Genomic DNA, 14,859 nt, shown 5'->3' with positions numbered 1-14,859 from the left:
ATTAAAACAAATTAAAAACTAAGCCATGGATTAAAGTTAGAAAGGCACTGAGTGAAATGTCTCTGAAGTTTTTAGGTTTTAGATCTGGCTTAATGATAAATAATGTTTAAATAAATATATAACGGGCTCCATAGAAAGTTTTGACTTGGGTAATAATTCAGAAGTGCAGATTGAACCATACAGAGCCCTAGACAAGCAAAGGAAGAGAGTGAAGACCTTTTGGCTTCCTCGCTCTTAGCTTACTCCTGTCAGATGACCAGGTTAAACAGAAAGGCTGCCAGCAGAATGGCTTATGTCAAATCACTATGCACACCCATTTTTCAGGGGTGGTGGCAGGCACCGGAATGACACTCTGCTGCCCCTTTAATTAAGGCGGTGCTTAGAGACCTCAGTTGTTCCATTTGTGTCTCAAATCAATCAGATGGAATTCACCTTTTACTGGGCTTGAATCCTGATAGCTCGGCACACTTGATAGGTAATTTAATCATGTCTGGTGTAGATGAACACAAACTCAAATTAGCTCCTGAAAGACTCGGCTAACAGGGTTAGCTGTGCTTTTCCACTTTTGTGCAAGAGCTGAGCTTCACCAACTGGCTAGCTGGAGGCGTTATTAAAAATTTAGTGGAAGAAACAAAGGTGCGCTGGGTGTCTCCCGTTACCCTTTCTACTGTTACTCCGGCAGACAAAAGGCATAGAGCCCACCTCGTGAATAATGCAAGGCGGAATATTCACAATCCATTTTTAATGGAGCAAAGTAATAACATTAAGAGAGATATTCTCAATCTTCAAATTTCACAGGGCGACTGGCACAGTAATTTGTTTTGATTCTAAACTGAGGGATACAGAGATAAATATTTTTCCCCAATAAAAGGGCGAATGCCAAAATTATAATTTCTAGCCTAAGCATTAGTGAGACATACTTTCTTGTTATCCCAACTACTTGAGTTGTAAAGCGTAGGAATTGCGAGTTCAAGGCCCAGCCTGGGGGATGGGGGAGAAAGAGAGAGAGAGAGAGAGAGAGAGAGAGAGAGAGAGAGAGAGAGAGAGAGAGAGACCTAATACCGTAAACAAAACCTATGAAACAAATATTCTGATGCCATCCGGCAAGATGGGGAGAAGACAGAACCCACGGGTTCAATCAGCTTGCCTCCTCCTTCATTATAATTTTACTTTTGAATCAGGTTGGTCCTAAGAGACGGGTGCCCACACTGACTTGTGAACAAGGCGCCTTCTGATCTTCTTTTGATAGGGCTTTGCCTCCCCAGATACTGTGAAACGATTCCCCCAAGCCTGGGCTCTTTATCACCCACAGTTTCTGAGACGCTACCTTCAAACCTCTACCGGGGTAAACTTTGAATGGGAATCAGCTGACATGGAAAGATTTAGTCGTGGAAAACCAACAAGGACGGCCAAGGACTTAATCTGAGAGGTTCACCCCACCACCACCCAAGCCCCACTGAGAAAGCCTTGTGTGATTCCCGGCTGCAAACAGAGGCAGATGGCTTTCCATAGAATGAAGCTCCTCCGTGGGACTTGTCCTCACTTCTGTGTTCCCAAACACATGCTGGGTACTCAGTTGACATGTGAGAAATTGATCAGTAGAAATAGTGTTGTCAGTTCCCTGGGCTACGTGGTCTGAGTCTCTGGCTAGAAGCCTTCAGAGCACAGGTAGTAGAGAAGCTAGGACCTTATCCTGGTTTCAGTCTTTTGAAGGACCAACTGATGGAACCGGAACAGAGTAACCTGTGCCGACTAGTTTTATGTCAACTTGCCACAAGTTGGCATTATCTCAGAGGGGAGAACATCAGTTGAGAAAATGTCTCCATAAGATCGGGGTGTAGGCAAGCCTGTGGTGCATTCTCTTAACTAGTGATTGACAGGAAGGGCCCAGCCCATCGTGGGTGGGGCCATCCCTGGGTTGTAGTCTTGGGTGCTGTAAGAAAGCAAGCTAAGCAAGCCACGGAGAGCAAGCAAGAAAGCAGTGCTCTTCATGGCCTCTGTATCAGCTCCTGCCTCAGGGCTGAGTTCCTGCACCAAAATATGGAACTTGGGGTATCCAAGTCATAATAGAATGTAATGGTGATAATCACAGGGTGACCCCAAGGTAAGCCCTGAGCCTCATTTCACATTTCACTCACATTTTAGGATTGCAATTTCCCTTCCATACATCAGCCAGCCAATCAGTCAATTTCTCTCTTTTCCTCCCCTCCCTTTTTCTCCCCTTCTCTACAGTCTCCATGGAATCTGAGTAGTCAAAATTAGGTTGGGGTGGAAGGACCACAGCTATGCTTTATGGTTAAGGAAACTAGAAAGTGAAAATACTTGCCAAGACACAGAATACCTCAGTCACACACACACACACACACACACACACACACACACACATTTTAAAAGCATTCAGGTCTCTGAATCAAAGGTCTATAATTTTTCATCTAGAAGCCCATGTCCTCAAAAAACCAGGACATAGGCTTTGTTTAGGTTTTGTTTTATTTTTGTTTGTTTTTGTTAAGGTGAAATTCTCAAAGGTAAAAATTGAGAATGTGGGTCCATCCAGGACTCTACAAGGCTATAGAAGTTGAGTATTTCATACTTCCTAAGTTTTCATTTAAGACATATTAGCCAGGTATAGTGGCACTCACCTTTAATCCCAGCACTTAGGAGGTAGACAAATCTCTATGAGTTCACTATATAGATATAGTGAGACCCCAGTTTTAAAAGGAAAGGGAGAAATTATATATATATATAGAGAGAGAGAGAGAGAGACACACACACAGAGAGACAGAGAGATACAGAGAGAGAGAGAGGAACAGAGACAGAGAGACAGAGAGACAGAGAGATACAGAAAGAGACAGAGACAGAGAGAGAAACTGAGAGACAGAGAGACAGAGAGACAGAGACAGAGAAACAGAGAGATACAGAGAGAGAGACTGAGAGACAGAGAGACAGAGACAGAGAGACAGAGAGAGACTGAGAGACAGAGAGACAGAGACAGAGAGACAGAGAGATACAGAGAGAGACTGAGAGACAGAGAGATACAGAGAGAGACAGAGACAGAGAGATACAGAGACAGAGAGACAGAGAGAGACAGAGACAGAGAGATACAGAGACAGAGAGACAGAGAGAGACAGAGAGAGAGACTGAGAGACAGAGACAGAGAGACAGAGAGATACAGAGACAGAGAGACAGAGACAGAGACAGAGAGACAGAGAGACAGAGAGATACAGAGACAGGGAGACAGAGACAGGGAGACAGAGAGATACAGAGACAGAGAGAGAGATTGTTTTGGGGGCTGGAGAGCTAGTCCAGCAGCTTAGAGTTGCCTCCTGCTCTTTCAGAGGACCAGGGTTGGTTATTAGCACACATATCTAGTGGCTTGCAACCACTCAAAACTACTCCAGCCTTAGGAGATCCAATGCTCTCTCTAGGCTCTGTGGTTATGTGCACTCATGCACACATACACACACACAGAGTGTATGTCCGAGACTGCTTAGATATGAAAAAGAAACTCTCTCTCTCTCTCTCTCTCTCTCTCTCTCTCTCTCTCTCTCTCTCAGGGATACATGGAAACATAATTAAAACTAACAAAAAATAAATCTTTTTAAAAGTTCTCAGGAATAAGAAAGGGGGGAGGTGGAATATGGAAACTGGAGCAGTTGTGATTTACATTTTGGTTTTCCTCTGCAGTCCTCTGGTCCCGGTGTACCCCACAGGAAAAAAAAATAAGCAAAAACACCAATGCCCTTTCCCCCAAATTCCTGGCCTAATGAAAGACAAGCTGTAATAATCTTAATACTTTATTAAGTTAAAACAACATTCTAATAAATATGATTATGCTAGTTCACAATGCACTCAGGAGATTTAGAAACATTTACACCCGCACAGGAAATGCGTTCTTCCTAGATGATAAGGGGCGGCAGTTGAGGCCACAGCCTTTGCTCCACACCTGCCAGCTTGGGCATCTTATAAAATTCCACCTAACAATAAAAACTGGATTTGCTCATGAATTTTTGAAATAACTCTCCAGTTCTGTTTCGTTTACGCTTGAAAAACTCCAGAAGTGTCAAAAAGAAGTTCGAATGTTTGTGTGGCCTTTTTCAGAACTCCCTTGGAGGCGGAGAACACGGGTTCTAGCTATGTTGGGGTCCTACTGATAGCTTTTGGGGGTTAGGAGCGTCGATTTTAACCTCTGGCTCTCCCATACCTAATGCGGTTTTTTACTCTGATAACCTGTGGCCAACAACCACGCGCTGAGTAAAAGAGGAGCCCGTTCCTCTGAGAGGAGCTGCTCCTCTGCCGTTTCACCCACTCTGATTGGCTCCACGGGACCTCTGACTCCCTCTCATCGCCAAGTCCGCCTTTTCCTGCTCCTTCTCCTGGCAGGCCTGATGGTGCTTCTGATGATTTCAAAGGGATACTTTCCTTCCCTAAACCGGTGTCTGGTGGAGGACAAAGAGGTCAGCAGTCTCCCCAGAAAGGTCAGTCTTTCTCAATAAAAGCATCGGTGGTGTCCAAAGTTCAAGCGGTGATGCCTCCCCTTTTAGCAGCTGCCCAGAGTTCTTCCCCGCCTGTGAGAAGGGCAGAAAAGGGAAGAACTGGGAGGTGCAAGATCTCATTTGATTCCCGGCTTCAGCTGTAGGGAAGCCCAAAGCACAAACGATTTCTGTGGATCCCACACTGGGCTGACCTTAGAAACAGGAGTTCATCTCCTCCAGGAGCTCCGGGAAGGAAGACGAAGGGGAATAACCAAGATGAGCTTTGCACACTGGACTCAGGGCCTGAGAAGGGGCTGGAGGGAGGCAGGGAAGACATCCCTCACAGTAGTGTTAGACAGTTGGTGTTGCAGACTGCCAGGGTACTCATTTGAGTCCATGCTGAGTCTCTCGGTGCCTCCTGAGATCCACCTTCCTCTGGAAGCCCTTCCCACACAGGTCACAGCCAAAGGGCTTGAAACCTGTGTGCTTTCTGCTATGAGTGATGAGGTTGGAGCTCTGACTGAAGGCTTTGCCACACACCTGGCATTTGTGGGGCTTCTCACCTGCAAGGATGGGAGACCAAGGGCAGGAAGTATGAGCCTATGATAAAGCTAGAGAGGGACCCGTTGCGACCCTTGTGCTCTTGCTAGCAGCTGCCTAAGACTTTCACGACATTGGAGAGTGATGGTTTGCAACATGAACCAACTCCTGGCCTGCAACTTAGTACCAGTAAGCCACGGGTGTACCAGGTGGAAGGGAGACTTTTTGAGTGGAGGCTCCCAGACAGAGGTCTCAAACGGTTTCCTGCTAAACGGAAACTGAGTAAAGGCCACGTGCCCTCCCCAGCTGAATCCACCCCAGGACCAGTCTGCCAACTTTTAGAAGCACAGGGCCCCCAGAGCAGATGTTCAGCAAGAGGTGGGAGGGGCTGTCCTACAGACCCTGTGACTGCTTTCATCAGAGGAAGTTTTCAAATCTGAGTTTCCAAGTGGGTGTTGTTTTGTGTGACCAGTGAAGCTGTCTTCCTTCTTGCTCTTGAAGAACACAGGTTTGTCCAATGTCTTAAATTTTTAAAAATCCACATTCGAGCCACAAATAATGTCCTAAGGTTGTCTATTCTTTTTTGTTGTTGTTGTTCTTTTTTTTTTTCCGGAGCTGGGGACCGAACCCAGGGCCTTGAGCTTCCTAGGCAAGCGCTCTACCACTGAGCTATATCCCCAACCCCTAAGGTTGTCTATTCTACCTTTTACTTCTTTCTTTCTTCCTTTCGAGGTTTGAATCACAGTATTCTTAATATGTCAACGCTTCACAACAGATCAATAGATAACAATAGAGGGAAACTGTTTAAAAGCAGGCGATAGGAAGAAAACCAACAGGTTTTGTCTTTCCTGGTCTTGTGCTCTGGTTAAAATTTGAGGAAATGACACATGTTCTCAAATAATCCCTTCATGGTTCTATGGTTGGTACTTGACCTAGAGGGAATCAAACCGAAAAGTGCCTGTTTGCTGGTTTCTAAAGAACGTCCATCTCTCTTTGTGCTCAAGATTTCTTTTTTTTTTTTTTTTTTTTTTTTTTGGTTCTTTTTTTCGGAGCTGGGGACCGAACCCAGGGCCTTGAGCTTGCTAGGCAAGCGCTCTACCACTGAGCTAAATCCCCAGCCCGTGCTCAAGATTTCTTGATAAAGACTCACCCCACAAAACTTACCCTGTCCCTCTAGAATCAAATATGTCTGAGAAATGAATTCTACCCAAGGTTTATTAAAACATTTAAATAATCATTTAATTAAATAAACGTTTCATAAAGACTTAACTGGCCATCCAGCCAAGGTTCCATATGCACTTTGACAAGTTTCGCAAGCAACTTATAAAGAGTGAATTACAAGGAAACTTCAGTCAAGGGGACATGATTAAACCGAGGCTGTTTTGCCTGAGTTTTCTGATACAAATGTCTACACTGTTCACAAATACTTACTAACATTAATTGTGGGGTCCTGAAGGCACTGTGATTTTTTTTTTTAAATACAGGATCTTGCTGTATAGTCCCAGCTGGCCTAGGACTCATTATGTAGCCAAGGCTAGCCTCCATCTCACAGGTCTCTACCGGTCTCTGCCTCCTGTGTACCACTGTATCCCACTGTGGTCTGATTTAAAGGATCGCTTTAGTTCACAAGCTCCTGAGAGTAAGCCCACCCATCTGCTCCTGAAGTGTTAAGGAAGGTGTCCCAGACTGGAAACAGGAGAACTGAAACCGACTGACAGATCACTCGCTGTCTGAGTAAGAGGATCCCAATTTACTGTGTGGAGCAGCAGGAAAAAAACCAAAGGGGAATGAACCATTTGAAACTTGGATGTTCCAAAGTACTAGGTAAGGAATTGTCACCGTTGGGGAACAAAATTGTTGATGTTTCAAAAAGAACAACGAACGAATCCTCCTTAACCAACTCCCACAGCTGTGAAAGTCTGCTACACAGGAAACAAGTCCAGACTACATGAATTTGAGAGCTCAGACCAACGAACCTGAGCTTGAACTCTGTAATCCTGGACGCATTATTTCATCCTTCCGAGCCTTGACTTCCTCATCTCTAAAATGTAGCTGAAGAAACAGCTCCTGTCTCCTGGAGTTGTCAACACAGACAGCAGGAAGCTTGGGAACACTTGCCTTTCTTTCTCCACTCAAAGTGAGCCTTATGAAAATGAAGCCTGGGTGACCTATATGAATCCTGACATCTCTAGAAAACGTTTACGTTGACCCCCTGGGAGGACTTGATGCAGCAAAGCTGTTACCATAGAGGAAGATACTCCTTCAGACCCAAGGACAAACCAATGTTCCTCTCCCTCTCGGGGAGAACTCATTGGAGACAGAACATTGGAGGGGAGTCATCTCCAGGTATCTCCTGCAAGCCCAGCCTTAGCTCACCTGTGTGGATGAAAGTGTGTTTCTTCATGTCTGACTTCTGGTGGAACCTCTTGCCACAGTACTGACAGGGGTAGGGCCGGGTATCCGAGTGAATGAGTAGATGTGTGGACAGTGTGGATGACCTCTTGAAGCTCTTGCCACAGATCTTACAGTCAAAGCTGCGTTCCTGCAGAAAGGAAGGGAGGGAGAAATGGGTGCCTCTTCCAGCAGCCTTCGTGTGGCTGGTGTTCTCTCTCTCTCTCTCTCTCTCTCTCTCTCTCTCTCTCTCTCTCTCCCCCTCCCTCCCTCCCTTCTTCCCTCCCCCCCTCTCTCTCCCCAACACCTACTGATCTCCCAAAGTCAGAAACCCTCTTCTCCCTCCACCCCATCATTCAACACCCACTGATTAACATGTTTCCTATCAAAACACTTCACAGCCACAACCCTCCACACCCCAGGGCAAAAGTGTAGCTCCGCCCTGAATTTTTGACACCCTCTTCAGCAGGACATCAGCCACTTAAGATTGCCCCTCCTCCCCGTCACTGTGGGGTTGGGACCAGATGGGCTGCTGTCACAGACACTTGTGTAGTATTTTCCTTATCTCCCTCTCTTTAGTCATCATACAGGACCTGGTGTGCTGTGATTCTCAGGTGCCCAAAGCCTCGGACTTAAACAAGTTCTAAATGGATGAGTAAATGGCTAGCATTCACTACTGGACGCTGTGCGTGAACTGAGATCCTCCCTTGCCAGTCAGGAAAGATGAAGGGAACATAAACAGTCAAGCCAGTGCATTACAGCAAACTGCGACAAAACACCAGAATTCCACCGCTGGAGGCTCACAGCGGTGCGACGCTGCAATCTCAGATTGCACTACACTCTGGACCTCTATCACCCAGGATTCTCTGTACACCTAAATAGGAGCAAGCAGAAGGGGCACCGAAAGGCCGTGGAAAGTCCTGGGACAGTAGGAAAGTGGCTGGTGCCCAAGCGGAGGACGAACTGAAATATCCCCAGTGCAGCGCCAGGACGCAAGCGCCAAGCTTACCTGCGAGTGTACGGCCTTGTGTTGCTCCAGGCTCACCGCGTGCCCGAAAGTCTTGCCGCACATCTCGCACGCAAAGGGTCTCGTGCCGCTGTGGGACCGGCGCACGTGCACCTCCAGCCCATGCGGTGTGGAAAACACCTGAGGGCGAGTGGGGGGAGGGCAGGGAGAAGGTCGCTGAGGCGGGTGGCGGGGTGCGCACGCAGGAGGGTCACGGGCTGGGGACACAGGGCTGATGAGGCCGGGTGCGCGGGAGCCTCACCTTGCTGCACTTGATGCATTTGTAGGAGCCGCCGCCCAGCAGCAGGCGGGTGCACAGCAGCTCGGACTCCACCTTGACTCCCACACTCTTGTCCGCGTGCAGCTCGTGGCCGCGATCTTGGTACAGCCGGCCTGCGGCTGTGCTCGGCCGCTCGAACAGCCCGGCCGCCGCAGGCGCGAAGTCGCCGTAGAGCCCCAGGCCCCCAGCGCTGGTGGCGCCGCTGGCTGCTCCGCAGCTCCCAGGCTGTCCCGCACCCGCTCCGCCCGCAGCCTGCTCCGAGCCGTAGCGCGCGGCCGGGCGGCCGGACTCCGCGCCGCGCTCGCAGAAGAGGCTCAGGCCAGCGCTGCGCTCCAGCGCGCTGCACTGCCGGTAGCTCTGCACCAGGTGCCGCAGGTCAGACCCCGCGAGGCCGCTCCACGCGTAGGGCTTGAAAGGCAGCGTGTAGGGCTGGGCTTCGTCCAGAGAGCGACACAGCGACTTCTCCGACGCTGAGGAGGCACAGGAGGCCGTTGGGTCAGGTTCGAGGCTGCTGGGCGGAGCCCGCAGTGCATAATCGCTACTGTCAGGCGCCCTAGCTGGTTAGAAAACCAAGTACACCGGGACACCCCGGATAAAACTCAGGTGGGCCCGCGAGGCTCCCGGGCCAGTGGGAGGGCAGCAAAGTGGTACTTAAATGGTACAGATTGAAGAGGTGGGTAAATTCATGATGGTTCTCTGGCTGGACCCCACCCACTCCCAGCCCCGAGCCCCTGCTAGTCCTGTTGGGACAGACACCTAGAGCTTAGGCCTAGGGTCCTGACTCCTGACTCCTTTTGAGTACTCCTCCACTCAATTCCTTTCTCTTTGCAATAGACTATGAAGAACGGAGAAGGTCAATACATTTTGGGCCCAGGCTATCTAGGAGTATCAGACTAAACAAACTGGGATGGCACCAAGATTTCTCAAAGCTATGAAGCTTTTCAGTGTGGTCAGCAAGGGGTAGCAGACAGGGGCGCCAAGTGTGCCCATCCCTGAGAAATTCCTGATGAAAAGTTACAGTTAAGGGCTAGCCACCACCTTCAGAAGAACACCTCTCCCTTCACACGCGTGGATTTTGCTACAACTGGATAGTGAATGGATGCAAGGAAATGTGCCACAGACTCTGGGCGGACCTGTCCCATGAGAGCCTGGTCACACGCAGCCAGGAAGAGCCCTCTGCTTGCGAGGGTGAATGAGCTAGTGTGACCGGGAAATAACCTGCTCTTGGCAGGACTTGGATTGATCTCCTTTCTACTTCTTCTGTGACCTGAGATACCCCCATCAACCCTCGCCAATAGCTCCCTGGAAATGAACCTGAGCATGCTGATTCCCCAGACTGGGCCTTCTTAGCAGGAGAGAAAATGAAACTTGTGAAGGCAGAGCCAGCGAGCTGAGATTTTCAGCAGCAACCTCACTCCCCAGTGTGGTGCCCGGCTCTGTCCCACTGCCCAGGTCTCCTGCTTGAGGTATTCGAGTCTGGGTCCTGGATTCTGGGATCTGACACTTTCTAAACAATGAGTTCTGGACGTAAAAGAAATGTCAGCCAGAGAGGACCAGCTCATTTGACCTCACCTGTCAGTTCCTGGGAAACGAAATAAGGGCCAGCCTAGAGCTAAGGGTCTTGGAAGGAGGTAGAGAACACCGGGCAAGATGTCCCGCACATCTGGATGCCTCCCCCTGAACCCTGTTCCCTTAGGAGCCAGCTCCCTAGGCTGACCCTGTGCATGCCTTGTGCGGGCTTCCCTCCGTGCGGTGCCTCCCCTCTCCCCCGCACTCTGCCACAAGCCCTCGCCACGGGTCCTTACCTGGAGATACAGAGGGAGAAGGGGGCCTCCAGTAGTCCTCGAACTCGGAGCTCGGGTCACAAACGCTGCCTTCGCAGCTGTTGGGGGACGCGGAGGCTCTGTCTGGAGCCTCGGTAAGCTGAGACTCGGGGGACAAACGCTCTCGGGGCTCCATCTTCGACTCTCCTGCACTCACAGCGCCGCCGTCTGCGGAGAAGATTCAGGAGAGAAATAAACCTAAACCTGGCCGAACTGAAGTGGTTCCACCGTGGTACCCACGTCCTCCTCTGTCCACTCAGATCCGGCCCGGAGCCCTCCCCGATTCAAGAGCCCCGACTGCGAGCACCGGGGCATCTCTGGCAAGCTCAACAAATCTGAGCTCCCGGAAACAAAAAAAGCACCCGAGGGGCGTTAGGGTGGCCTCCCCTGATTCCTAGGGAGCGAGGTGGCTTGAAGCAGAGTCGGCGTCCCTGGCAGCTGCCCCTCCCGGCCTCTGCGCGCCTCGCACCTGCTCTGCCCGGCACAGGCACGGTCTCCAGGCGCAGGGAGTAGTCCGGCCCCGGAGAACGCGGCTGGTGGTAGCTGTGCGCCTTCTTGCTCTTGACCAGGAATGAGCGCGGCATGGTGGCCAGCCGCTGGTCGGATGTTTGGACCCTCGGTTACTCTGAGTTCTGAGAGGAGGGGAAAATTGGGTGGAAATGAGGGTCAGCACCGATGGCGGTTGTGGTCCGTTCCCAGGCTGAGGGAGAGTGCGGGCCGGGGAGGAGAGAGGGAAGCCGCGGGAGGAGGGGCTTGGACCCAGGCGCCACGCTCACCAGGTGGCACTCGGACAGGTGGCGCGAGTCCGGGCCTCCGCCGCCACTGCCACGGCTCAGTGGTAAAACCTGTCCCCGGGCTCTGGCTCACGTCCCTTGGCTCTGCCCTGCCCACGCCCCAGCCCCTCCCCTTCCCTAGCAAAGCTAGATCATCACTCCAGAGAACTGTAGTCCACGGCCGGCCCGTTATCCCAAGTCAGCCCTGCAAGCTCGCCTGCTCCCTTCTGGAGCTGCGGCGCGCCCGGGAAGCGTGGATTAGTTTAGCCGACCAGGGGCATCAGTGGTTGGGACCCGGAAGGGGCTTGGAGCCAAAACCTCCAAGAGCCCCGCGACACACAGAAGCGACAAAGGGGCATACTAGACAGAACTGAGGGACTGGGTGCTGCAATGGTTGGAGCAGAAGGCAGGAAGCCTGAGGGACAGGAAAGTGAGGTGGGGTGGCACTTGTCCCAGGAGAAACGCCCACTGGAATAGTGGCGCGACACTGGCCAGGGCAGCGACCACTGTGAAACATTCCAGACCCGTGGGCCTCGCTTCGGAACCTAAGTCCCGGAAAGAAGTATTTTCCGATCTGCTCACCAAAAATCTTGTCCTAGGGAAGTTGGTGTGAACTGCGCGCTTGCTGGCAAAGCACGCGGTGCCCAAGTTTGTGGAGCGCCAACGGTTTCCCGGGCCAGCAAGATGAAACCGGAGCGCGCACCACTGAGCAGTGGCCAGGAGGCCGGGGTCCCGGAGCCAGCACGACCGAGAGCTGGCGTCGCTTTCTCTAACCCCCAATCAGTTCACCTAATCTCGGGTCGAAACCTGAGCCCTGCGGGGAGGCGGGGCCGCGACTGCGTCCCAGCTCCCGGCCCTCTCCGGGGGCGACCCTAGGGAGGCCTAGGCTGAAACGGATCCGCCTGCCTCCACTGTCCGAGGCAATGGAGGCTGAACGTCGTCGGCGGGCTCCGGGACCACGGCGTAGGGCTGCGCACGCCCCTGACCCTTGGGCTTCGTGCGGTTCAGACTGCCGGACCCGAGCCCCTTTGCCCGCGGGCACCAAACAGGACACAGCCTGTGGTCCCCAAGGGCTCGACCTAGGCTCCTGGGGACCTCGGGGCGAGGGAGCCACGGGCCTCGGTCGGTTTGGCTCCCAGGACGCGGGCTCCGCCGCTTCAATTTTCCCGCACAGCCAGACGCTCCAACCAAACCACAGTTCTTAAAGCACGCACGGAGAGCAGGGGAACCGGGCGAGAGTTACGGGGGGCCTCGGTGAGGCTCCGGCCAGCGATGGCCAGGAATGAGACCCGTGGGAAAGCACGACTGCCTGGTCCCGCGCTGACCCTGCGTGTCAGCACCACGCGGGACAGGGCAGACACAGAGGTGGTGTCCTCGCCCAGGCCACAAGCCTACGCCTCGGAGGGCTTTGCTGGGTTCCGGGTAGGAGGGGTAGGGGGACGGCGAGGAGGCCCAGCGCGTGGGAAGCCAACCTCGTGCTGCAGCTGGCGTCCCGGGGGCGGGGCGGCACGCTCCTGACACAGCCGCCCGCCAGGCTTCCCTGTCCTCTGAGGCTGGGAATTCGGGAGCTGGAGGCAGGGCGCTCAGGAGGCGGCCTCCAGGGCCCAGCTGCCGCCACATGCCCACCAGATGTTTCCTTCCCGCGTGGATCCCACCCTGCTCTCTGAGAGCCAAACCGTGTGCCCCTCTATTCCAGATCTTTCGCTCCACCGCTTGGGTGGCTTCGGAACCCAGCAGCCCGAGCTCTGCAGCAGGTGGGCAGGTGGGGACCCGCCTGCGCCCTCGGGACGTCCCCACAGTGTCGTTGTCCTCCTCCTACCAGTTCTCGAGGCCACCCCCGCCTGGGCAGGAGGCCCAGCAATTCAGCAAACCTACCTGCGGGGTCAGGGCGCGGGCATCGAGCTCTGAGAGTGAGCAAACTGAATCTTGCTTTCGGGAGAGACTGATCTGTCTCTCTGACTTTTTTTTTTTTTCTTCTTAATCTGCTTCCGAGCTCAGCCCCCAAAACCGCAAACTTCACTTCCTGAGCGTTAGAGGCGCTCACTAGCCTTCTCAGCCCCATCCCCATCCCCCAGTGGGACAGCGGGCCACGAGCCTCCTTTGCGCAAGGGGTCAGGAGGTGACAGGAGGGGGGTATCCTTGCGGCCAACTTCCCCGGGCACCCCTGAGCAGCTACCCCCACCCAATTTGTTTATCTGTGGGGCCGCGGGGCTATCTATGGAGTCCCCGGGATGTCTGAGAACCCAGCACTAGAAATGACTAGAAAGAAAATCGAAGTATTCTTGGCTCCTGGAGACTTCCGCAGCGAGAAGTCACAGATTCAGGACACAGATTGACGGGAGCTGGCGAGCGCTGCGAGCAGGCAGCTCGCACAGTTCCTGGACCCTCTGGCCATGGGCAACACAACCCGGTCGTCTGCTTGGGCAAGCATCGCTCCCCGATCGCAGCCGTGAATCACCGAACCCCGGTGCTGCCGGGCTGGAGCCCGGCCACTGGCCACCGCGTCCGCAGAGCGAAACCTGCGCCTCGGGCCCCCGAAATAACTTGTTGTGGAAACACTTGAGGATAAATACGCCCAACGAAGCTGAAAATACCTTGACACCCAATCCCAGAGGTTTGCTCATTTCCCTTCGGATTTAGGTAACGGTTAAATTTGGAAGAGGTGGGCGAGCGTCGAGCCCGGCGAACAAGGGCCGGGCTGGTGGCGCGTCCAGCGGGCGCCGGCGGCATCGGTGGGTGCGTCCTACCCACCCTGCCCCCGCCTCGCGCTCGCTTCCGGTGGTCGGAGCTGGGAAATTAAAGGCGACTTCAGGGCTGCGGCTCAGCTGAGCCTCACTTGGTCCAGGCTGGGGTGGGTTGGGAGGGGTGGCGCCTGAAGCCGCAGCAGACTACTGGGCCAGGGGCACGTTTGGCGTCATTGCAAAATGAAGGCTTCAGAATAATGTCCACCGTGGCCTTGCCCTCCATGGAGGCGTGGAATTAACACTATTGATGACAGGGTGGGGGCTGGCGCTCAAACCTCACTCTTCTGCAAATAAAAAATATAACCACTTGAGAACATTGTGCTGGGTCTGTGAACTGTGCACCTTCCCGCAGGGGTGAAGCTGTTGTCAGCACAGTGCTCTTCCAAGCGAATTGGGCTGGATTTCGAACGTTATTTCGTGCACCAACATTATGAAATGAGATCCTGGGGGGTCAGGTGATGCCCCGCAGATTACAAAAACAACTAATACGTGCTCAAGCGTATTGCCCTGCTGGTTCTGAAGAACGAACCCCGCGATTTGCACTCTTTTGCCACACACCTGACAGTGAACTAACTGCAATTATATTTTAGATAAATCTAAAACCGTTATAAGAAAAAGCCCTTTCTGTGGGAAAAAAGTCAATGATATTTTTCACTGTAAAAAAAAGTAAATTTGTACAAAGTTTTTGGATAGCATAGCATTTCTTCGGGGTTTTTGATAAGTTACAAATTTTATCAATACAGCCTATATCACTGTTGTGTGGTAGGAGACACATCCTGTCTGCTTGCTATCCAGTCCTCAGCTGCAGGATTCTCAACACACCCCTCTTT

At 52.4% G+C, this 14,859-nt stretch overlaps 1 protein-coding gene across 9 annotated transcripts in view; it reads right to left on the bottom strand.

The window, feature by feature from the left end:
- Gfi1 (growth factor independent 1 transcriptional repressor) overlaps nucleotides 1-14,317 on the bottom strand; it is a 28,706-nt gene extending 14,389 nt beyond the window's left edge. For 3 of the 9 annotated variants that reach the window (XR_015636497.1, XR_015636496.1, XM_087582308.1), the window contains exons 1-6: nucleotides 13,161-13,271; nucleotides 10,982-11,144; nucleotides 10,495-10,680; nucleotides 8,672-9,159; nucleotides 8,413-8,550; nucleotides 7,389-7,554 (exon numbers count right to left, since the gene is read on the bottom strand). Coding sequence is in view for 5 of the 9 variants with exons in the window: in XM_087582308.1 (XP_087438434.1) it covers nucleotides 7,389-7,554; nucleotides 8,413-8,550; nucleotides 8,672-9,159; nucleotides 10,495-10,680; nucleotides 10,982-11,096 (1,093 nt within the window). In the remaining 4 variants the exon portion in view is untranslated. 9 annotated transcript variants of the gene reach the window in all.
- Nucleotides 14,318-14,859: the final 542 nt, after the last annotated feature.

Source organism: Rattus norvegicus, chromosome 14, assembly GCF_021556685.1.
Source record: "Rattus norvegicus strain SHRSP/BbbUtx chromosome 14, alternate assembly SHRSP_T2T, whole genome shotgun sequence".
Taxonomy (NCBI): domain Eukaryota; kingdom Metazoa; phylum Chordata; class Mammalia; order Rodentia; family Muridae; genus Rattus; species Rattus norvegicus.
Note: the sequence above shows the minus strand (reverse complement) of the source record. Positions and strands in the feature narration are given on the sequence as shown.